General features: G+C 47.5%; 1 protein-coding gene across 2 annotated transcripts; it reads right to left on the bottom strand.

Annotated features, from left to right (window-relative positions):
- Positions 1-19256: 19256 nt before the first annotated feature.
- VAX1 (ventral anterior homeobox 1) lies at positions 19257-24821 on the bottom strand. 2 transcript variants are annotated; one of them, XM_037497353.1, is made up of 3 exons: positions 24578-24821; positions 23289-23476; positions 19257-19298 (listed from the first exon to the last, which is right to left on the bottom strand). In XM_037497353.1, the coding sequence occupies exons 1-3, from the start codon at positions 24819-24821 to the stop codon at positions 19257-19259; spliced, it is 474 nt and encodes a 157-aa protein (XP_037353250.1). The 2 variants fall into 2 exon arrangements, with proteins under 2 accessions (XP_037353250.1, XP_037353249.1); XM_037497352.1 differs by lacking the exon at positions 19257-19298 and adding an exon at positions 20812-21390.
- Between the last annotated feature and the right edge of the window lie 269 nt (positions 24822-25090).

The raw sequence follows: 25090 nt of genomic DNA, 5'->3' as shown, positions 1-25090 counted from the left end.
TAGAAAAAGGTAAAATTGAGACTGGGGAGGTGGTCAGGATGGAGTCACATCGAGGAGGCCTTTCAGGCCTCATGAAAGGTTTTGATTTTTAGGCTAACCCTAAAGTTGAGAAAACATTAGCAGACTCTAAGTGACACGGTCCAAGTCACTTCAGCTACTGCTTAATGATCAAATGAACAGATGGGAAGGAGTTAAAATAGGGAGCCTCCATGACTGAGAAAAGCTTAAATTCAGGCCTCTTAATTCTCAACTTTTTTTCCATTACTTTGGGCCATCTGGAGACAGAAGCTCACATACTCTTGGAGAAAGTGGCTGGGTCTTCTCCAAGCTTTGATTCATTCATCAGAAAAGAGCTTCCACGGGTGGCTATGCAGACCAGGAACCTGGGTGTGATGCTCTGAAAGAGGACAGAGTGACAGACAAAAGGTCTTCTGCCACAAGCCCAGGAAATGAGCCAGGTTGGAGAAATATGGTTGAGCTGTCCAAGGATTAAGAAACCAAAATATGGCTGTATCTAGGGTGAGAAATACAGGCCAATAAAATGTTCTGTTTGTTAATTCTAACCAATGGGTGAAGAATTTTCAAGTGGAAGAGAAAGCTATTTATTCTACATGGTTCCAAGGGAATAGAAAGAGGCCATTGGGTAAAAAGTAGAACAGGGCCCAAAGTGTTAGCAATAATAATAATGATGATGATGATGATGATGATGATTTATTGTAGGAAAATATAGTTTTATCTCACCATGAACTTTCTAAAGCAAAACTGACCAAAGGGAGAGCTGTCCATTTCTGACAGGTTGTTTCAAATCACTCAACTGCATTCCAGACACCAAAGAGCCAAAATTAAGCCTTCTATTGCTGAATGGTTTCTCAATCACTTGGCTGAATTAGGTGACTATTAGTCTCTTCCAACATAAGATCGGATGGTTGCCACAAAATGTGAAAGTGTCCACATGTCACAGTACACATTTCTTCTACTCCCAATTTCAAAAAACAATTTTTTCTCTTTTATTAATTAATGAATTATTTTTTCTTACATTGTTTCAGTACCCATAGTTCTCCCACCACCCTATCACCCATGAACCATCACCACAGTCTCTTATCTTCTTCCCTCCTTATTTAGATCCCCCCTCCCAGCCCTCCCTTGCTGTATGCCTCAGATCTATGAAAAAACATTTTTTAAATGTTTCAAAGGGTAGTAATAAAGCCGTCAGCAAAATTGTGAAAATCTTTTTTGAAAAATGACCTATTTACAAAACAAGAGAGGATGCTGGTCTTCCCACCTCCTGCTAAAGAACAAGCACTGCTGTACCCCAAGGAATAAGATGATGGGCCGTTTCTCTAATCGGGGTATCGACAGTGACAGAGGAACAGCGAGGGACTCTCGGAGTCAGCAACACAGTTATCATTTCAGATTCCCATAAGCCAAATCTCAGATACCAAGGTATTTCATATACTTTATTAAATTTTACTAGAGACCAAGATTAATTCTTTATTAGACTCTACAAAGACGTAGGCATTGCTGCTTGAATGGTACACACTAAAATTAATTCAGTCAAAATGTTCAGGGACTTATTTTCCTCTCACTTCAAATACCTGAGGAAATGGGCTGCCAGTGAAAAGCCCTGTATTGTTAGAAAATCCAAACCACGACATGCTTCCTGGGATCTGAAAATTAGCAGGAGCTCACCCTTCAGCTTCCTGTCCTAGTGTTTTTGTGCCTTTTTTCCCCCTCAAACAAGTGGATCTAGTTACATTTGTTTCACCTCTCAGATATTTTGGCAATTTTCCTTTTTGAACAGAAGAATTCAGCTCCTTTCTTAAGAGTCCAAGCAGGAAAGGCAGGTGAAAAAGTTAACTGAAAAAACTAATAGTGCCGGTGCCATAATTACCCACGGAATATAAAGCTCTATTCTCTCAGTGATGAAAAAGAGGAATTACACATGTAACTTCCATTAACATTAATGGGACTTACCTACAGAAATCCCTTAAGCATCAATGGGAAGAATGAACTCAGCCTAATATCGGCCTGGCACCTTTACTCCTTCAGCATTTCTATTATTTGATTTAAAGACAGAAGAGAAAGATGCTTTGCACACCGGAACTTGGTGAAGCTTCACTCCACCAAAGTCACTATCGCTGCCTCTTGGCAAAATGATCGTAACAACTGACACCTTTGTTTTATTTTCTTTCCTGGTTCACATTTTACCTGATGAAGACAGTGCCTAATATACCACACAGGTTTTTTATATGAGTTTTTTCTTGATGGCTGTGGGTCTGAGTGCTACAGTGTCTACCCTGGAAAGTAATTATCAGTGAATTTAGGCTTCTTAGAAACAATCTTAAACTGGATGTATTTCTGAGGAAAAGTCTAATGGGTGAAGACATTACTTCAAGGGATGAAGACCCTACAAGCAGAGTGTAGGGTATTCCAAGTACAAACGAAAAATGATGAGAAAGAGAAAAATGCTTATTGGGGTTGAAGGGAAACTGATAAGGAAAGAGGTGGTGTGTGAATTGGGTCTTGAAAACAGTAAAATAATCTCTGACACACCCTTCAGACCAGAGATGAGCATAAGAAACACAGCACATACGAGGAGGCTCAAAATAATAGTAAAGGTAGTGGATTTAGTACCAGATAAAGCTGCATTTGACTCCTGATGCAGGTGGAGTGACCACATCAAGCCTCGGTTTCCTCAACTATAAGGTGGGGATAAAAACACCTACCTCCTGCAGTTGTCAAGAAAAGTAAATGAGGCAATTGTAGAATTTAGTGCAAGCCTGGTAATACTAATTTTTATTCAAGTAACACTGTATTATAACACTATGTAAGTTTCAGATGTGCATTATTATAAATCAACATCTGTACATACTACATGAAGTTCACCACTAAAGTCCACTCGATCATTCACCTTGACCACTTTTACCCAATATACCCACTCACTCTCCCCACTTCCATTCTCGTAACCACTAATTTGGTGTTACAATGGGAAAGGTCATTTTTGTTTTATTTAGATCATCTGTTTTATTTAGATCCTACATACCACAGGAGTGAAATCATATAGTGTTTATCTTTCTCTGACTTATTTCACTAAGCACAATCCCTCTAGATCCATTCCTGTTGTTGCAAATGGCACTAAGTCTGGTAATAGGAATTCAGCATTAATTTGTTCCTATTACCATTAATTTTTTGTCATTAATAGTCTCCAAATTATTTAGCATTAATAGCCTTTAGAGTAAGTCTGTTATGCATTGACTATCCTTGGGAATCACATGTCTTGGATTAGACGTTGGCCCAAGGATAGTCAATGCATAACAACCAGGGAGTAGCTGGGGTAGAAAGAAGCAGCAGCTGCTGCAGGATACCAGTTAGGCTCACTAGCCTGACATTCAACACCAAAAGCAAGCTCCCAGCAACTTTCAAATCTCACACCTATGACACACCTTTACGATTTGAGGGATTGTAAGCCAGATACTAGGTTGAAAAATTGCATATTACCATGGATACAATTTATTAAATTAGTGAACATTAGCTAAGTGATATTAACAGCAGTTTTCCCTAAGTGATAGGATTTGGGTGTTTTTGATTTTAATGTTTCTCCAAGATTTTTATTGGCATTGACTGGTATTCCATTGATAATCACAAAAATAAATGAAACCAAATTTTAATAGAGAAAACTCTTTTGAGGTTCTTACCTTATAAATCTGATGCTATAAATATCCTCTCTGTCAATTAATCTATAGGGAAATCACATTATTTCCACTGTACAAATGTAAAAACTGAATAACAAAAGTAGATTGTAGACTCTTAGTTAAGGTCAAAATAGTTAACACTGATGATTATCTCTAACTTCTCTTCTAAAACATCTCTCATTTTCCCCGGAGAACAGTCTTCTCTCAGCATGACACAAGATGGCAGACAGAAGGCTTCAGTGCTGAAGCTGATGGAGTAACTTTGATCCTTAAGAACTGTCTTCAGGGCCTCCCTGGTACTGCAGGGGTTAAAAACAGCGTTATCAAGCTATCACCAGCTACTGTAGCAGGAGTTCGATCCCCAGCCAGGCAGGGAGAAACCCACATGGCGCAGCAGACCTCTCCTGTCTCGTCCGCTGCTCCCCTCAGCAGTGTATTTCAATCAGTCTTCCTGTTCTGCTCCCCACTCTGTCTCTGGTGAATCCTCTCACCCCAACACCTCTGGCCTATACCCCAGTTCCTGTACGCATAAATAAATAAATCTTTAAGCAAACAAAAAAAAGAACTGTCTTCAGTCTCCCACCACTTCCAGTGGATTGTGGAACTCCTCACCTTCACTCCGGCTTTAAAAAAGCAAAACAGCCCCACACAATGTTGCCACAACACAAATGACAGTACTGTGCAACTTGGATTTGTAAAGACTGAATTTTGTGGACCGACAGTCCTGCAGATTAAGAACAGCAATGCAGCAACAACTACCACATGCACACTGTTCACTATGTACCTGACACTAGGTTCAGCATTTTATAGGCATTTACAAAACAGGCCTAGATTAGAGCAGTGGTTCTCAAACTTTAGAGTGCAAAAAATCACCTGGAAGATTTCTTAAATGCAGATCACTAACACTCAGTCCCAGGGTTTGGGGATGGCACCCAATAATTTGCATTTCAAACAAGTCCCCTGATGATGCAGAAGCTATAATTCGACCGCACTTTGAGCATCACTGCATCTGATCACCTGTAGGATACCTTCCAGTCCTGATATCCTATTGGCCCTCAAACCCCAATTCTTATCTTATAACCCCAACCAAGACATAGAATTGAACTCTGAAAATTCTCAGTGTCCTGCTTATAATCCCCTGAAATAGCCATTTGATCTAAATGAGAGGTTTTGCTTTAAATGTGAGTAGCTGAGGCATCTTCAGGGACCCTCTGCAGTTGGTGAGACACAAACCAAGTGCCAACTTCCCAGGCACACAGCAATTTCCATAATAATAAATTCCTGATCACCAGAAGCAATCGATCACAGATACATTCAACACAGCACCCGAGCCCTTCATTAATATCTGTCTTTTCACACCACACAATAGCAGATGTTGTGCTTTAAAGCCTTTTCCTCCCACCACCGACAGAGGGCCTGCCCTGCTATCAGAAAAGGAAGAGTAATACGAAGATGTATCGGGACTTAAAATGCTTTAAAATTTGCAGAGCTTTACCGCACCCATATTTTCATTAAGGCTTTGTAACAATACTCTGAAGTGGGCATTATTATTCTGCTTTATAGCTGGGGAAACAAAGGTTCAGCTACGGTTAATGATTTCACTAAAGCCCCCCAGTTAATGAGAAAAAGAATTGGGACTAGAACCCAGTCCTTCCAGCCCAGGCATATCCCCACTGCCTCTGGATCCAAATTAGGGAAAAGTTCAAATTAAAATTTCTTTTCCTTCCTCCATTCTTCTTAGCATATTAGCAAGAATGAATTATTATGAGTAACTACACGAAGAACTTTAATTGCAGGTCTCTGAAAATGGAGAAGTTTAATTACATAGTTACATATGTGATTTATCAACCAGTTTTGATCGTTGACAATTCTCTTTAAAGAATTCTTTTCCTCTAAAAATTAAAATAATGTATTTTTTAATCTGCCCTGGAATGCTTTGTTTTCATTCAAATAAAGAGATGACTATTTCTTATAAGTGTCATGATTTCTAGGCAATTGGTCTAATGTCAGACAGGTATTAATTCCTGGTAGATTTGTCATGATTAGGTCTGAAACTACAAAGCCTTTATCTAGAAACAATAATCATTTTCTGGACAAAGTTAAGTAACAGAAACATATCTGAAGAGGAAGGGGCCATATTTTTAAAACCCTAACCCATGCATTCCTTGTTCTTTTCACAGAAAGTTCTTCCAAATGCCTCCCATGTTGAATGATGCTGGCACAAGTTTGGTTCAGTCCTAGAGATGGCCATCATGTCAAAGAAGCAAAAATTGCTAGAGAGCCCCAGTGTTAGTGAGACAAGGAGAGAATGAGGAGTAAGTGATGTCCATAAAAGCGCAAGGTCAGGGCTTTGGATGATGATTGGGCCTCAGGGACTCTGACCAACCTCTGAAGCAGGCTAGAGCTGCCCAAGAGGCTCAGACTCCTGCTACTCTTCTCCCAGCCCCCGATGGGCCCTGTCTTGACTGCCACTGAGACTTTCTTCTGTTATCCACTTCACCAGGAAACCAGAGGCATTATTGCCCAGAGGTTAATTTACCTGGTAGAGGAGTAGAGCTGGTAAAGTAGTAGAATCAAGATTAAGACCCAAGTAGAATTTTATTCATTTATTTTGTCAGTAAACACTGGCTCCAAACTTTCTAAGACACTGAACTAATGATGGACAGAATAAAGTGAGCCCTAACAGTGTAGTAAAGAAATGGAAAGAGGAGTGTGGTTTCAGCTTCAGAAGATAGTGAGGCTGCCTGAGGCCTCACAGAAGGCAGAGCCCCATAGGGAGCTGAATACCAATTGCTGTTCTTTTTAGGGATCAAAACAAGGGCGGGAAGAGCACAAGGGACTGTGGTGATGGTGCACGGGTGACCTGGTGGTAGAAATTCTATGGGGACTACACCTGAGAAAAGAAAGCAAACACTGCAAAAAAAAAAAAAAAAAAAAGAAAGAAAGAAAGACGAGGTAAACTATAAATAAATAAATAAATAAACCAATTGTATTTCTTTATATTAAAGTCACTCCTGCCTATAGACAGTTTCTGTTGGGGCAGAAAGCAGCTCTTCCTGCTTTTTTCCCCTTCTACTATCCCCTTAAAGGAGGCCTGATTTGCCAGAGCCCAGGCTGGGCTTCCTCTGCCTGGGGGAAAACTACGCTTTAGGCAAGAAGCAGGCCTCCGGATAACTGGGTTGTTCTGCTCTCCAGGCTCACTTCAGAGCAGCCACTTACTAATGGCACCTATAAAGTGGCAACTTACCAAACAGCACTAATTCAGAATCTGGTGCTTGAAGAGTTAATACAGCTCCCTCCATAGCTGCCTAACTGACTCCTGCCAAGGATCTAAAGGAGTTCTGGTCCAGGGCACACAAATCTTCCAAGCTGCTCAAGGTTTCTGCTGCCCTCACCAAAAAATAAGATGCAGTGGCCGGGGAAGAAGGGGCTTGTGTTCCAGCGCTGGCTCGGGCACTTGAGTCACTCTAATCCTTCCTCCTTTCTGAGCCTCAGTTTGTCCAACTTTGAAATGAGCCAGTGGGACTTTAATTTCTAAGGATCCTTCTGACTCTGACAGTTGAAGACAATGGTTCTTTTCTTGGGGGGTCATAGATTCCTCTGAGAATTTGCTAAGCGACGGTCTCCCCATAAAACTGTGCCTACAATTTCAGAAAATTCGTGGAATTCCTAAAGTTATAACTAATATTTTTAGTCCCTTATGGGTTCTAGTCAGACAGGTCTGGAAATGAACCCTAGAGATGTTTTCTCTCTCTCTCTCCCTCTCTCCCACCCTACCCTCCTCCCTGCTTCTCTGTGTCTTCAATGGATAAGTCTCTTACTTTCGAGCCTCATCCAGTAAAATGACACCAGTAACATCTACCTTGCAATGCTACTGTGAGAATGGTGAATAATTATAGACAACTAGCTGCCCATGGAAGGTGCTCAATAAATGGCAACTAAAGGTTGGGGGGGAGGTAATGACACCTGTCATGAGTGCTCAGCGAATATTAGTTTCCTTTCTTCCCCATCGTAACCAGCAGTCAACCAAGCACTTCAGGTGTTCCACAAACGTTGTTTCTTGACTCTCAATGTTATCTTCAAATCCCCTTCTCTGTCATGCTGAATGGAGGGTCTCTCCTCACACTCAACTGAACTATTTAACGTCTCCAAACACCTCTTTGCGTCCAGTCTATTCTTCCGTCTCCCATGCTACTTAGCACTGTCTCACATTAATCTTCCAGAAATCAACACTTAAACTGTGACATGCTCCACAGCTCACAAACTTCTAATGATTGGTTGTGTTTTTAAGCATTTTACTGAGGGTTTCTTCAAGTGAGGTAATAGTGGCAGCTCCCGTTTACTGAGCTCTTAACCATATGCCAACCACTGATTAAGTGACGATGTTTATTTAATGGCCCCAACAGCCCTACAGGCAGAAGGTTAGGAGTAAAATCTCTAAGGTTTATCTGAGTTTGACTCTTGATTCCACCATTTACTAGTTACATATTTTAGACAAATCATTAAACCTCTGTGCCCCTCAGTTTCTCCATCTGTGGAATGGAGCTAATTATACAAAATGGCATATGGAGATCTCAAAATCAAAGCAGAATCTACATCTACACACACACACACACACACACAGACACACACACACACAATTTAGAATGGTGTCTTGTATGGCAACACATGAGCTATAAGAGTTTTTATTATTATGCTCATTTTAAAAATGAGGAGACCAAGGTCCACATAAATTATAAAGCAGCCCAAAGTCAAGCTGTTACCCCTCCAAACAGTGTATTAAAAAACCACAATTTTCTCTGATGTTTGAATTATTTGACCTTAATTCAAAATCTTCCACAGTATGACTCCAACTTACATTGTTGGGTATATACAAATGTTGGGTTCATACAAATGTTTCCTTCCCATCTAAATTTATTCTCCAACTTCTGAAAAATGGGGCATTTACTCCTCAAAGGCAGACCGTGTGGTTGTCTAGACGACCAATGTATCTCTGCTTCCTAGCAGTGCCTACAGTACCTAGCAGTAGCTAGCTCAGCGCATACAGAAGCAACCCTGTTCAACAAAGTTAAAATATTTGTTAAATTAAATCACAACCCCATTCAGCAATTCATTTGATTATGACCATTATATTTCAGCAGTCAAGAAATGTTTATAGAAGAATTCACTGAGCACCTATCTCTTTCCAGGCATTATGCTAAACATGATTTTTTTACACTCTCCCACTTTATCTAATATAGCACATGCTACCTACCAGCAGCCCAGCAGATGTGTGGCTATAGGATGGGACCGTTCTCCTCCTCAAGCCGCCCAAGAAGGCAACTGCAATAAAATATCATGTGTTATGTATTCTATCCAAATATACCTATCTTCTGATTCACAGGAAATATGAGAAGAGAGAAACAAGTTAAATAACACCATGAAGAAACAATCAGACAAATTCAAGACACATTTTGTCCTACAAGGTAGCTGCTCTGGACTTTCAAAAGGCGATATTAGGGGTAAAAATCAGACAACTGTTCTACATTAAAAGAAATAAAACTGATATACTAACCAAATATAATACACGAAACCAGATTTGAACCTAGATTTAAAAAATAACAACTCTAGGACACCATTGGGAATGTAGTGAATATGGCGAGATTATTACTGATTTTCCTACATGTGCTAATGGTTGATCATTGAGTAGGAGAATGTCCTCAGGAGACACATTCAGAAGTGTTTAGGAAAGAAATTATGGTGTCTGCAAACAGTTCAGAGGAGGAGAGAGGGAAAAAGAAGTGTATAGAGAAAGAGAGGATGATAAAACATGTTAAAAAAAATGTTTTCAAAAGGTAGATTTTTATGAGATGACTATAAAATCAAAGCATCTCAAATATACTGTGTTAATGAACTAACTTTGTGATTTCAGTCAATCACCGTATGTTAAAAGTACCTACTACAAGTCAGATTTAGGAATAGTAATCCATACAGCTACAGAAAACTCAAAGGAATAATGAGCACTCTCTTTACTTTTTGTATATTGTTACATTTGAGAATCATAATTTAAAATTTTTAATACATTTTTTAAAGGTAGTTCAGGCATGCTTCTGCCCACTTAGAAGTAATTGTTCCCCTAACTCTCAAAACTCAAGAGAAAAGTTAACCTGGGAAGCGAGCAGTAACATTCATGGGACCAATATGTGGGTGTTTTAAAACCATTTCTCTCCACCTTTTTCTCCCCTTCTCTGCTGGTGCCTGGATGGATAAATTCAACACAAAGCAGAAGGCAAACTTGGGAGTCACTTCCTGCCACTTCAATTTGGAGCATGATTTGGTATCTTGTTTTCAGTTGACTCGAACAAGAAAAAGAGAGTAGCAATTAGCATCCCATAATCTCTAATAATGACATAAGTGATCTGTGAGCTTGGGACAATTCAGCATCTTCCTGCATAGCGGATTATCTCCACCTAAGTCTGCATGTCTGATCACTGTTCTAAATGTAATACCTGGCTGCGGATTTAAAAGAGCTATTAAGCTTCAGATGCAAGCTGCGGGTTAATGGGCCTTGGGCAATGTTAGGAAAGGACCCAATTCAGGGAGAAAGTTTGAGCCTACAGCATGTCTGACAATGAAGCAAAACTCAGGAGTTAAACATGACATTCGGAGTGGCACTCCAGGATTTGGAAGAATAAAGTTTAACTTATAATCCTTTCACTGACACATTCTCCAGGCCTCAAGTTATACATCTTTCAAATGGGCGGCACTTCGCTTTCTCACTGAATTTTTCTTTTTCTCCTTATTGTTGTGTGTGTGTGTGTGTGTGTGCTATGACATAGTTAGTTAGCTAGATAGATGAACAGGATATGGATGATGGTCAGAGAAGAGTGAATTAACATCAAACATACTCCAGAGGCCACAGCTTGAGCATAATGTCAAAATCATTTTAAAGTCCAGTAAGATTGGACCATAAAGTATTAAAGCAACAGAAACAGTGAGAAAAGGCAGGGTCTGCTCATGGCCTTGAAAACCATGCTACAGAAACTGAATTTGATCCTAGATTCAATGAGAAACCACTGGAGAATTTTAAGTGGCAGAGTAAGTTAGACTAGATCCGCATTTGAGAAGCATCACTGTGGCTTGATATGAAGAATAAGTTGCAGGCGAAAGTCTCCCCAAGCAGGAGATTTTTACAGCAATCCAGGCTATAAGACCAGAGTAACCTGGGCTAACGTGGAAATAATGGGAACAAGAAGAAAACGCTCTAAGAGATTTAGCAGGTATATTGTAAAATCTATCATTATACCATAGTCACAGCATTCTGTACTGCTTTCTCTCATCTCAAAGGGAGAATTTCCATTCATCATCCAATATCTTTTCCTTCTGAGAAACAGTGGCTTATCCAAGAGGAGACTGACTCCCAGAGTTTGGAAATAATCACAATATTACAACCAGAGAGCTAGGAATTAGTTGTCTCTATGGAAGAGTTCCATGGTCTTGGAGAAGCAAGGTCAGCAACTTTTACTAAATAACTAGAAGAAAGGAGCATTTCATATTAAAATTAGGCAGTTATTGCTTAATTTGAAAAAGAGAATCTCTACACCACAGAGAGGGAAAGGAAGCTCATCTCATTCTTCAATAAATCTCAAGATTGCTGTTTTTTCATGAGGCCTTGCAACTCATGAAAAACTAAAAAATGATTTTCCAGTCTGCAACACAATTAGCAGAACTAATAAATGAGTTCATCAAGGTTACAGGAAGTAAGATCAATGCACAAAATTACTAGTTGCACTTTCAGCTCAATCCATCCCTCCATCCTGAGTAGACAAGAGATCACACCTCTGCGACCTCAGCCTAAGACTAGACGTTTGTTTTCTGGATAGAATGGATCAACAGGACTCTAAACTGGAAGTCACAAAGACTTAGTCACAACTAAAGACAAAAGGGAATAAGTGAAAGTCTACATACTGGCAGTAAGATTCCTAGCTCTATTCCCAGGCTTAATTGCCAAAAGTATTGGCAGCTAGGACTATACTCTCTAGTGAAGAGACCAGAAAATTCTTCTCTAAAGAATATGTCATCAAAAAAAGACCCTGGGCCTCCCTGGTGGCTCAGTGGTTGAGAGCTGGGTTACGAAGCTGCCCGCAGCCTCTGCAGCACTGGTTTTGATCCCCGGCTGCTCTCCGGCCACCGGAGGAGAGTCCCACATGGCGCGCAGACCTCTCCTGCCACCCGCTGCTCCCCTCAGCAGTGTACTTCGGTCCTTCTGCCTGCTCTGCTCCCCGCTCTGGCTCTGGTGAATTCTCTCACGCTCCCGCGCTTCTGACTCAACCCAGTGCATGTATAAATAAACAAACAAACAAACAAATAAATAAATAAATAAAAATACATGCCTCTTTAAAAAAAAAAAAAAGACCCTAAAGATAATGGCACTGAGTGGCCCCTAACATAACACCCCTAACGTAACATAATCCCCCCAGATTATCATGTGGTAAATCTCAATAGTCAAAAGCCCCACCCAGACACAGAAAGCTTCCAACTGAGTTTTTGTGACCTAATATTAAACATGAAAAATCTAACAGAATAAAAGAGCTTAGAGATATTTCAAATTATATGAACATCCTCAGAGATATAAGAGAAAACAGTGCTACGTATATAGCACCGAGTCAACCTGTGAATTGGGTTTATATTGTCATAACAAAGTAAATACTGAATGTTGCTCTAGTCACCATCCCCCCCAAAAAATGCTAAAAGTAAACAGAGTGTTGGGGAAGAGGAACTATGGCTGGATAAAGGAGATGAATGGGAGGAATTAAGAAATAAAGGAAAACATTCAAAAGAATTTAGGAAGGGTACCTCTTTACAAATAAATAAAAGAGAACTTCTCTTTTATACATTAGCCTTGATATTTTGACATTTAATCACTTTGAAAACAAACCTTCTTGATTTTAAAGGAGGTCCTAAATTATCTACAAGATTAAGAATCAATTCAGGAAAGAGAAAGAAAAACTGTTTTTCCAGTAACTTCAGGGAATATGTTTTATGCATTTTCAACATCTGTTATTTGAGAAGTTAGCATATTGAAGAGCCTCAGAGGGATCATATATGACAGAGTTAATATAATAGACATCAAATTACCCAGATTAATTTACAGAAGTGAATGGAAATATAAATTCATTTGATTTTTGGCAGTATCTGTTAAAATTTAAAATTATACATATTATTTGACTCAGTAATTCAGCTTTTAGGAATATGGATACAGGTACAGAAAGGCACAAAAATATTCTCAGACGTACATTTGTAAAGGAAAAAAAGAAAAGAATAAAACTTTCCCTCAATAAGTGAATGGATAAATAATGATATATCCATACTATGATCTACAGAGAGTTTAACAAAATAAGTAAACTATGAGCAGTGACATAAAAGGACCTCCAAGATACACTGCTAAAGAAAAAGAAGTCACAAAAGAATGTATAAAATATGAACCTACTTATGTGAAGAAAAACCAAGAGCTTTAACAAAAATATGAGTGCGTGTATAAATGCATTTAAAAGGTTCTGAAAACACCAAAACCGTTGAAAGTGTATCTCCTTCATTCTATTTTCAGAGAGGAGTCTCTTTCTCCAGTCTATGCCAGATACGTATTCTACATCCAATATTCCAATGAATCTTCACAAAAATCACAGTTATAAAATTGTTGTCAGTTGAAAACCTAGCCAGAAGTTGACCACAGGGCTTAAAGACAAGGTTTGGGTCAAAATAAAAAATAAGGGGCATCAATGTTTCTTGAGTTCATAGTTGCCCCTAAGTTAAGCGCTTTACATCTCAGTTGAAAAAGTAGTGTTTCATTTTACAGATAAAGATGCTGATGGAGGGCCTCCCCTGGTGGTGCAGGTGGTTGAACGCTGTGCTATAAAGCTGTCTGCAGCCTCTGCAGCGCAGGTTCTATCACAGTTGGCCGGGGAGGGTCCTACATGGCTCAGCAGACCTCTCCCGTCGTGCCCGCTGCTCCCCTCAGCAGAGTATTCCGTCAGTCTGACTGCTCCGTTCCCAGCTCTGTCTCTGGTGAATCCTCTCACACTCCTGTGCATCTGGCCTGTACCCCAATTCTTGTATAAATAAATAAATAAATTAAAAAAAAATAAAAGGATACTGATGGAAAGGGGTCAAATAATGTGTAAAATATCACATGACTAATAAAAGGAAGATGTGGAATTGAAAGCCCAAGTTCTTTTACTATGGCCATATTGTTGGGATCTACATAGTAACTGGGACACCCAGTTAGGAAACTTGCCATGAGTTACTTGGAAACAGCTCCCTGCTCTGCCATCACCCTTCCATGTTAAGAATATCTGCTGAGCAAACCTGAACCCAGCTCCTTACCCAGAACCCAGAGAAGCAGCCTGACCGCACAGTAACTTACACTAGTCTCAGAATTGTAAAAACTTCTCCTACGGCTCTGGCAGACATCACTAATGATCAATGCATTTTTTCCACGAAGCTTAGATGAGGCTTCAAAATTCTCTGCCACTTAGTACCCCTGATAGCAACCTTCATCCAACTTAATACCAGAGTTGAAACTTATTTGCCACCATCCCACTCATTTCTGAACAGAGGCGTTCACTGTCTCTAAACAGCTATGTCCATAGGAAGTTCAGAAAGAGAATCCTAAAATAAAATAATGCTTCCGTTTGGAGAGGAATGTTGTATGATTGCCTTAATTTACCCCTAGCCCCTTGGGATAAGTCATCACCTCAATGAAGAGATCAAAGACATTGATTGACTCCTTACCACTTTCCATTCTCCCCACCTGCAGCCTAGTTCCAGACCTCAACAGTGAACCTCAAGGTCCACTAGCCTCCTCCCCATCTGGACCTGACCCAGTACCTCATTTTCCTCCCATCACTACCCGCCCATCTCAGCCTTCAGAACAAAGATCCTTAGCTTGGTATGCAAGGCCGTCCTTGTTCATACTACTTATCCAGCCTCATCTTTCACCCTTATCAACGTGTGTGCATCCCCCCCTCCCTATCCTTTCTCCCTGTATGTCTCTACTCAGGCCGGGAATACCTTCCTGATCATCTCAGAATCCTAGAGTCGGTCGCTATTGACTTTGTGTCCGCCTTACCCAGCCAATAACGCGCTCTCACTCCTCTGAGCTTGCTCTGGCAACTGACCTCTGGGAGGGAAACTGACACCTGTGTTTAGCTCTTCCCTGGAAAGGACTAAGTCTGACCCCAGGAAGACGGGCTGCATGTGCATGCTGACCGCCCTGCAAAGTCAACAGGCTTATCTCACAATGAGAGCAAAAGAAAACGAAATAAAACCTACTGGGCCAAACCCACACATTCACTCGTGGGGGCCCACAGCCAACCTTCATCCCTCACGCCCCTGTTTCTCTCCCACGCAGGTGTCCATTGCTTGCCAGATTTCAGAGCGTTGGTCTGGAAAGCAGAAAGCTTGGGTCCGGCCTACCTGGCCCTCCTGGTTCACCAGCCTGAGCAGCCTGGGGGAGAAGCTTGGTGCAGCCATCTGGATGTGGGATGAGGCCGCTCCTCCCCAGGTCCTTGCCCTGGGGCCTGTCTGGAGCTATCTCCAGAGGCATTGAAGAGAGCCTCGCAGTCCAGGCTCAGTTTAGGATGAAGCCCTGTCAAGAAAGGGTCAAAGAGGCCCCACTTGACACCTTCAGTGGGAGGGCTGGAGGTGAGGGAGTGTGGCACATTCCCCGGGGCCTCCAGAGATGCCAAGTCTGATGGGTCCACAGAGCGCCAAACCTGGAAGGCCTCCCAGCAGTGCCCTGTCCCCTCCCTCTGCCGCAGGCTCCGCCCACCCAGAGTCACACCCAGTGCGCTTGCCAGGAGCTCACACCTGCCTCCAGGTTTTCCTGCCATGGGGCCTGGGTAGGCCTCCATTTGAAGGTCTCTGGGGGAACTCAGCCTCTCTGTGCAACCTCCCCGGCGTTGAAGCCAATGCTGCCCTCTAGTAGCCGCCAACCCCTTGAGTTCCTGTTCTGCATATAATTCCTTCTCTGCCTCAAAGACAACAGTTTCACAGTTGCCCTTGGACCCACTTTTGAAATCAATGCCATCCCCAGTCACCTCCAGTCCACTATTAAGATCGGTGGATATTATCTCAGGAAATGCCGTGAACACATCCTCTCTGCTCTGCTTCTGCTACTGCTGCGCCACTGACTTCAAACCACCCCCTGTCATCCTCTTGTACCTACTGGAATGGACTTGCTGACAGAGAATGGGACTCTGCCCCAGAATCCTTGTGCTCCTCATGTTGCCCCCCAACTGCCAGAGAGCTCTTTCAAAATGCAGAACTGCAATGATTCCATGATCTCCTTCAGAGAACCTTTTCAGGGACTCCCCACCATCTTAATGATGCAGACCAGCGGTCGTTAACATCGCGTGCCAGGTCCTGCCTGTGTTCCTCCTCCTGTTCTCCCACCATTTACCCTCATATGCTCCAGATCCTCACGGCTTCCTCTCCACGTCACTGTGCCCTTCCCCACAGCATTTGATGAAAGTTGCATGCCCCAAGAAGTGGGAAAATTCATATGTGGGAGGTTTATTGGAGAGTGTTCCAAGTTCAACAGTTCCGGAAGGGGCAGTTTTGAACAGAAGGAGAAGCTGAGCTGCATTTGGAGTCTTGACAGAATTCAACCAATGCTTCAGAGGGGTTGGAACATGGGTTTGGAAGATGGGATGAGTTTTGAAGCTTTGCAAAGCTTTCCTGACTGGAGTGCAAGTGTCAGGAAATGGGGCATGACCTGGTGACTCTTCAGCTAAGGCAATTTCTAAAGAAGACTGACAGCTGAAAACTGCCGAGACATTAAGATAATAATTTATCATTTTAAGTAAAAATGCTTTGCTTACTCATAGCTGTGGCACCCAGGACAAAGGCAGTGAGTACATTATATTATAATTCACTCAACCACAATTCCAAGTCTCCTCAGAAAAGGATTTTAGGATAACATTATCGCTCTACAGATGGGGAAACTGAGTCCCAGATAGTGTCCCAGATCATCAACTACACAGTGACACAGTCTTATCATAACTGGCTAACACTCGAATGTCTACTTTATACTAAGTTGTACCAGATGCTTCCAGTACCTTATCTAATTAATTACTCAGGAAAATTTTGAGGTGGCTACCATTATTTCTTCATTTGACATAAGTGGAAACAGGTTTAGGGCAACCAGCAGAATAATTTGTTTGAAATCACACAACTATTAAGTGGTTGATACAGGATTTGAACCCAAGTCACTCTAACTCTACAACCTCTGCTAGTAATCACCAAGACTATTTTTTCTTAGGGCAGCAAATCATTATCCTGACACTTGTGAGCTAACAAGGAGTGTGTGTGTGTGTGTGTGTGTGTGTGTGTGTGGTATGTGCATGTGTATGTGCATGTTGCTATCATTTGTAAGGATAGCTGTAACACCACCACAACAAACACAACACTTATTTTCTTATTTTCTGTTTTGGGGGTAAGAGGATAAGCAGGTGTGCCTTTAAATAGAAAATGTTGCCTATTAACTATAAACCAGAGAATCCTGAAGTAATGTTCAGCTTCCATGTCCATTCCATGCCAGTTTCTTTGAAGCTGGTGGCCTCCCTCCTTCAATAGCTCTGCTCTCTCTCCAACAGAAACCTTGACTTCCAACCAAGAAAGGTGCACATCTGAGTGTCCTTCAGCAAATCTGAAGTCACTCAAGACCACTTAGCCGGCCAGAGCCACCAGGCTGTTAGCCCCGCGGCCTCCTCCCTGGCCAGTGAGTCACTAGTCACCCAAGGCCTCCAGGCACCAGAGAAGATTGCGGGAAGCTGTTGGGGATGGATGGGAACCAAGACAGGAGCTAAAATGAAATGAATTGTCTATAAATGTTTTTTAATTTAAATTGTGGTTCTTGTTTTATGCAGAAGAGTCTCTCTAAGAACAATTGTGAGTCCTGAGTGACAGGTGGAGAGCTCTGCACCTCTTCCCAAAGCCAGGGGGGAGGGAGGTGAGAATAGAGAAGTGATGGGGTAGCTGGTTCTTTCCCCTTTTAGGGATAAGAAAGCAAAAAGGAGGCAGGGGTAAATTGTTAAGGTGACTCCCCAGGCTGAGGCTCCTAGGGAAGGAGCTGAGCTTGTTGGGGTCCCTGGACTGGGAGTTTTGTTTCATAAAATTATACCACCTCCTCACTCAGCCCCCTGAGCCCTGTGAACCTGCAGCCAGAACCACCCACACTTCAGCCCTAGGGCCACGGGGCAGACAGAGGAGTCCAAAAGGCTTGGAAACTGTAGTATCCAGTGGAGACGCTGAGGAAGGAAGGGAGGGAGGGGTGAGAAGGGGGGAGGGAAGGAGGGGAGAGAGAGAGAGAGAGAGAGAGAGGAAGAGAACTGGGGTCCCACCGCCAGCCCACCAGGTGAGCCATCCTTGGAAGGAGCACCTGGGTGTCCAGACAAAAGAAAGTAAGAAGGGGGTGGGGGGAGCAGAGGGCCAAAGAGCCCAGAGGCAGAGAAACTAAAGAGTGTGTAGTAGCAACTTTGAGAAATGAAAGTGGACAGTCTGGCATTCACTCTCTGGCCCCAGCAAAATTTGAGTTCACCGCCAGGGCCCTAAATCCCACATGGCCCAGGCTATACTCAGCGCAGGGACTCCACTGCCAGCTCATTGCCAGTGCTCACACCTGCCTTTCAGGGACAGCAGTAGCATGTCCCGGGGCCCACATCACACTGGTGTCCTAAGGGAGTTGTGGGCCCTCTAGTACCTCTCGGGGTAGGACATCACTAAGAGGGGGGTAGAGGCGCTGCCCAGGAGCACAGCTGAGTCCTGGGCTGCAGTGGCTCGCACATCAGGAGAGCGTGTCCTGGAGTAACTCCCCCAGCCTACCTAGCTGCTCCAGAAGTCTGTTTGCACCATTCTGCATTGGGCACCACCAGTGAGGAGGGGAGGAGCCGTCACTTGGCAGGATTAATAACTGTCATTCTCTAGATCCCTCAAATTTTCTTTGACTGCAAGAGATTTATTCTAAGTCAGAAGGAGGAAAAATCATGCTTATTCTGGGCCCCATAGTTGCACAAAATCCAAAACACTACGGACATGGAGACGTGACTGGGAAACTCTAGAAAATGGGAGCCATAGGAGCTGTGAACTTTAGGGTGTCGGGAGACAAATTCCTAAGTGAGCCAGACAGAGAGGGGGGTACAGCCTGAGCGCAGGCAGCACTGGGACACAGCTGGAGGGGGACACCCTCAAAAGCGTGTAATAAACCTAGTGTGTGCGGAGGGGCTGGGGGCTCTCAGTGTTTCAGGATGAATTCCTCCCCAAACTCATCCCTGGCACCCCCCATCCGCCCTGCTGGGGCTGCCGTCCTCTGGCCCCCGAGTCCCCACACCCAGACTCATCATGTGCTGGGTCTTTCTTCTTTTCCTTTTCCTTTTTTTGTTTCTTTTTTAATCCTTCAATCACAAGCCAAAAATACAGCTCACGTATCATCATAGATATATATATTTCACTCTCACCACATAAATACAAAACATCCAAATATCCAAAACATTCAGAACAAAGTTAGTAGCCAGGAATCAGCGACACCTACCCGCGCTGGAATCTTTCATTATTTTCTTCACTATTTGCCTTTTTTAAAAAAGGGGAGGGGAGCTTCCGACGTAAATAATTTACAATAAAATTACTATTTTTAAAATGCTCTGCGCTCACTTCGGATGGAGGAATACATTCTAGACACTGCGGCGGCTCGCCGGCTGGGTCTGTGGTTTTGGTTAAAATGCAGGGGGCCGTGGCTGGGCAGGAGGGGGACAGGGTCCTCGTTGCTCCAAGAAGGGGTGAGGCAGCAACCAGCGTCCTGGTCCGGGCTTCTGACTTGGGAGCATGGAAATCCTGGGGTTCGGGAGGCAGGGGGTGCCCTTCCTATCCACACAGCGAGCTCATCTGGATGTGAAGACCCTGGCGGTGGAGGCCTGAGGCTCTGCACCCCTGGGGCTGCGGCCCTTCCTCCTGGTCCGAAAAGAACTGCCTTGAATTCCGACGTTTCCTGCGAGCTGGAAGGGAACTGGGAATCCGGGAGTGGGAGAGAAGAGACAATAGGAGCTGACCAGTTACCCCAAACCCAGCAATTCTGGCCGGAGCCAGGCGCCTGGGAGGCTGCGGGAGAAGGGCCGGCTTCCTAGACACAGCGGGACCGCCCGGGGCCCTCTCCTGCAGGACTGAGCAGCTCTTGGCCACGGTCCGGAACAGCCTCAGAGAAGATTCTGAGTTTTCTTTGATTCGTGGAGAGACTCTTCTTTTGCTTTTCCCCTTTAAATTCCTGTTGAAAGTCACAACACCCAGAACTTTAACTTTGCTTGGCCCATGGCACATTCTTTATCCCGAATTTTGTCACACCTTCCAAACTCCACTGGTAACGAGTATTTAAAAACTGGTTCCATTTTGTCTAGTTCTACGTGGTAGGTGCTATTCTTGTTTTATTGCTGATGAGACCAAATTTATTACCACTCTTGCCTACCGTGATGTCTGGTTTATTGTCTCCTAGAGCCTGTGATGGCTGTGATTGGAGTTTCTCTAAAGGGGAGAAAACTCAGCAGGATTTGTACCGCCGGAAGCTTCGTGTGCACCGCTCTCCTGAGAGTTCTGCAAAATGGGGCCCAGGGACTCCCCAGAGCCTTGGTTTCTCTGGAGAGCAAAGAACGTCCTTTTTTCTTTTTTTCTTTTTTGGTCTAACGAAATGTGTCAGCCTTTTCAGCCCCTGGGGTCTGCGTGCAGCTTTTCTCTTTCAAATATTCAAAGAAAAAAACTAGGCAGCAGCGGCCGGGGCTACAGCAGGTGTCCTGCGCTTTGGGCTTAGAACCAGTCTTTTCCCTCCAGGCCGGCCATTAGTTGGGGGCATCAGGTTGGTGAACTCGGCATTTTCCCCAATTCTTTGGATTCTCCTGGATTCCGAAGGAAGTTCGGGGGAGGGAGAAACGGAGGAAAGGTAGAAAAAAATAGCCCAAATGAGAGAAAATGGGTGCCAGAGCCCGGTGCGGAAGGCGCACGGTCAGAGGCCTCGGGGGAGCCCCGGGCCCTTGCGCGCGAGTCCATAAATATCACCACAATAGAGACTATAAATATAAATACAGGGGGACACTCAGAGTCAGTCCATCGCCTTCTTCTCGGCCCCGTCTTTATTGCTGGTCCGGGAGTAGGGCTCGAAGGCCGAGGAGCTCAGGTAGCGCGCCGAGAGTTCTTGCAAGTTGCCGGCCAGCGAGCCGGCCATGGCCAGCGGGGCGGAGGAGAGGCGGCTGGCGACCGAGCCGAGCAGCGAGGGCACCGGCAGGCTGAAGAGGCCGTGGCCGGCGGCCGGCGCGCCCGCGTGCAGTCCCCCCGGCCCCGCGGGCCCGGGGCCCGGCGCGCCGCCCACGGCCGGCGGGTGCGGGGATGCGGCGGCGCTGGCCGGGCCCGGAGCCGCCGCGGCGGCCGCTGCGGCCGAGCCCGCCGCGGCGCCCGCGCCCAGGGCGGGCAGGCTGGGCCCGCGGAGCGCCGAGCCGAGCGCGCCCGTGGCGCAGGGCGGCAGCAGCGCGGGCAGGCCGGGCGGCGACAGGAGGCGGCCCTGCTCCAGCAGCCGCAGCACGCTGCACGTGGCCGCCGTCTCCGACACCACCGAGCGCAGCTCCGAGTCCTTGCCCTGGTCCTTCTTCTGCTTCGTGCGCCGGTTCTGGAACCAGACCTTCACCTGCGAGCCGGGGCCGGGGCGGGAGACGGGGCGGGAGAGAGGGGCAGGAGGAGACGCGCGTCACGGGGAGCGACCGCCCGCGCGCCCCAGGGCTCGTGTCCCCAAGTCCGGCCCTAGCCCGGGGGCCCCCGGCAGCGGCGGCAGCGCGTTGGGGGGAAGTCCGGGCCCAGCGGCTGCCCCGTGGAGGCTGAGGGGGGACCGGGGAGCCCTGGCTCGGGAGAGGACACAGCTCCACGGGGCTCCCTTTCGGAGGGTGGAGGCAGCCCCCCAAGCCACCCGAATTTACAAATAACAAAGTAATAAAAGTAGCCAGGACCGTGTCACCGTGGAAGAGCACAAGGGATTTCACCGCTGTGGCTAGGCCCAAAGCCACACGGTGGTTGCCTGCACCATTCTGCACCCACATTTCCAGAGAGGGTGGGGGGCTGGAGGGATGCTGTGCTGGGAAGTGGGGAGTGGAGGTGGGTGGGGAGTTGGGTTGCTCTGCTTTTCAGGGCCCATCCACCTGGAACTTAGCCCTAGAGGCTACTCTTGTTGGAGGCCACAAGAGATTATTTCTCGCCTGTTAGGGTCCGATCTGATCATCAAGTAGCGACAAGCAGGGAAGGTGCTGGAAGAGGAATCACCTGCAAGACGAACTGTATGGGCCAAACTCTCAGCACCAGCTGGATTGGAGGGGCTGAGTGATGCTCTTAATTTATCACGCTACTGAGCTGCACCATGAACTTTGGAGCCATGGGAGGAAGTCGGGGGGCTGGAGAGGACTAGATTCTCTCCCTCAGTCTTTCCTCTCACTTCCTCTTCTCCCTCTGCCCCTCTTCAGGCTGAGCAGGTGTGGAGCTAGACGGAGCTCGGCAGATGGAGGCAAAGGCCATTCTGCCTAGACTGTGTAAACTAAGAGGGGTGGCAGCAGAGAAAATAGGAAATGAACGATGCCAACACAAACTAGAGAACCTCTGGTGTGGTATGGTCTGTCCTTGGTTCTCCACTTTAGATCTAGATCCCAGACCAAGAATGCTTCTCACTTGCTTCAAGACTGGGCACAGAGTCTCCGAAAAAAGGCTGCTTTACCTTAGCCCAGTTGATGCCATGCCCTGCCCAGGCCCCAAAGGGGCTCCACAGGCAAAGCTCTGAGCTCCTAAAGTCCCCCTGGACCAGAGCCCACACGGCCAACTCCGGTGGCTGCATATGGGTTTCATGTAGAAGACCTAAAACACGGTTGGCAATGCTGGGTCCTGGGGTCCCAGATCTCCCCACCCCATGTCTCACACATCACTGGCTCAGAAGACAGGGGCTCCTGGACAGAGAGTTGGTGCTTGGGACTGGGAATGGCCGGCTCCAGCTAAGGGCCAGGAGAAGTCTTAAGGGTCAGGACAGCCTGATAGCCCGGGCACATCTTGGGGACGCACACCTTTCTAATCCCTAGGACTCACCGACAGCACTGGAGTGGGCGGACTTGGACTCTGGCCCCCTGCTTACCGCAGAGTGGGTCCCAGTGCTATACTAGGCAGGGGCCCTAAAAGGACTGGTACCTGGAAAGTTGGCCAAAATGGGGTGCCCCACACAGGGGCAAACCTCACTTCCTTTTACGACAGAGACAAACAGGGAATTCACACGACTAGGGTGCAAAAAGAATTCCAGAGAGACAAGGTGTGGGGCCTTCTGGGCTAGGCCAAAGGTGGGCAGAGCACAGGTCCTGGAAGATTTGGGGGAAGAGGTGCGAGAGGGTAAACGGCTGGTGGAAGGGGAGAAAGCTCCAGACCTTTCTTCCCCACCCTCCCTGAATTCTCCACCTCCTGCGGGAGGCTCTGTCCAGAACCAGCTAAGGGGTGAGGAAGAGCTGGCCCGGGTGGTGGGGAGGCTGGTGTAGAGCTGAGCGCGGGCTTGGCGGAGGGTACCTGGGTCTCCGAGAGGTTGAGCTGCCGGGCGAGCTCGGTCCTCTCGCGGCCCACCACGTACTGGCAGCGCTGGAACTCCATCTCCAGCCGGTAGAGCTGCTCCGCGGTGAAGGACGTGCGCGTCCTCTTAGGCCGGTCCAGATCCAGGCCCTTGGGCAGGATGATCTCTCGGATGGAGCCCTTGGCATCTGGGGAAGCGGAGATGTCAGCCGCCAGCACCCACCCGCTTCCCTCCAGCTCCCAGAGTTGGCTTTGGGGGCCCTGTTGCCAGAAGCCTGCAGCCAGGGGAGGGGGTGAGGGAAGCCACCTCTGGCAGATGGTGTCTTTGGGGGGCGAAAGGGGTAGCGCCACACCTCTGACTGGAGGGGGAACCAGACTTTGTCTTTGTAGAGCTCTCGGGACAGGGGAGAAAAAAGGATTCCAAATGGGCTGCTGTTCCTCCCGGCTTGGGGGCCTTGGCCGCGCGGCGCGGGGCCCTGAACCGTGAAGGTTCCGGCACTGACCAGTCCAGACCCCGCGGGCCCCAGCCCCGGAGCGCGTTCGCCAAACCGCTCCCCGGCGGTCCCCACCCCCAGCCCGGGGTCTCCCCTGCTCCCGAGGCGGCGGCGGAAGGAGGAGGGACCGCGTCCTGGCCCGCGGGGCCTGGCGATCTGCGGGCGGGAGGCGGCGCGGGGCCGGCTACCCGGCCTCGCCGCCTCTGCCGTGGGCTCCAAGCGCACCCGGCGCGGCAGAGCGGAGCCGAGCCCGGCCCCGAGGCGGCCTCCGCGGCCCGGCCACCCCGCCCAGCCTCTTCTCCCAGAGGCCCCGGCCAGTGGCCAGCGCGGCGCCGGGGCCCTTGGCCCAGCGCGCCCACTGGCCGGGCCGCAGCCCGCCGCTCGCCCCGCGCCCGCGCTCTCCGGGCGCGCCCAGCCCGCCGGGGCGAGGGAACCTGCAGGCAGGCTCGGGGCCGGTCCTCGGCCCGCAGGGCGCGCGCACGTCCGCCAGCCTCTCCGGCTCCTTCCCGGGCCGGAGGCCGCAGCCCGGAGCCCGGGCCCTCCCGCGCGGTCCCTCGGCCACGCTGCGCAGCCCAGCCCGCAGGGCCCCTCGCGGCCGGCGGGGTCGAGGCCCCCGGAGAGCGCGCCCCAGGGCCGGGCTCCCCGCGGCCCGCCGGCCCCGGGGCAGGGAGGGCCGCAACTTTCCCCGAAGTCCCGGCCGACACCCCCTGCCCGGCGGCCGGGCCGGCGGCGGCGCGCGCTCGGTCCCCGGCGCCCGCCCCAGGCACGCGCCCCGCGGCTCTGCCCCGCGCCTACCTCGGACCAGGATCCGGCGGCAGTAATCCGGGTCCGCCGCGGGGTTGGATTTACTTTTGTTGCAGTCGTCCGCGGCGCCCGACGCCGGGAAGGCGCCCTGCGGCTCCTTGAGGAAGGCGGCGGGCAGGCTCCCCTCCGCGCCCTTGCTCTCCCGGGCGCCCTCCTTGTGCGCGCTCTTCGAGACTCGGGCAGCCTCCGCGTCCGAGTGGCACCGAACGTCCATTTTGTCTGGTTTTCCGAACATAGGAGAGGCGAGAGCAACAAAAAAAAGGGCAAGAAAAAAACAAGAAGAAGAGGCGACGGGGGGACGAGCCCCGACAACGCGGCGCGCGCGCGGCCGGGAGAGCGGAGAGCGGCGCGGGCGGCGGTCCCCGCGGGGCGGGTCGGCGGCGGCCGGAGCGAGGCGCCGGCCGGGCGCGGCGGGGCTGGTCCGGGGTCCCGGGGCGCGGCGGCGAGGCGCCCGGTCAGCGCCCGCGTCCTCTGAGCACGTCCAGGGTCCCCAGCCCGGCGGCC

This window comes from Talpa occidentalis, unplaced genomic scaffold (genome assembly GCF_014898055.3).
Source record: "Talpa occidentalis isolate TD23 unplaced genomic scaffold, MPIMG_talOcc4v2.1 talOcc4.8, whole genome shotgun sequence".
Lineage (NCBI taxonomy): Eukaryota > Metazoa > Chordata > Mammalia > Eulipotyphla > Talpidae > Talpa > Talpa occidentalis.
This window is presented reverse-complemented; position numbering and strand designations above follow the sequence as displayed.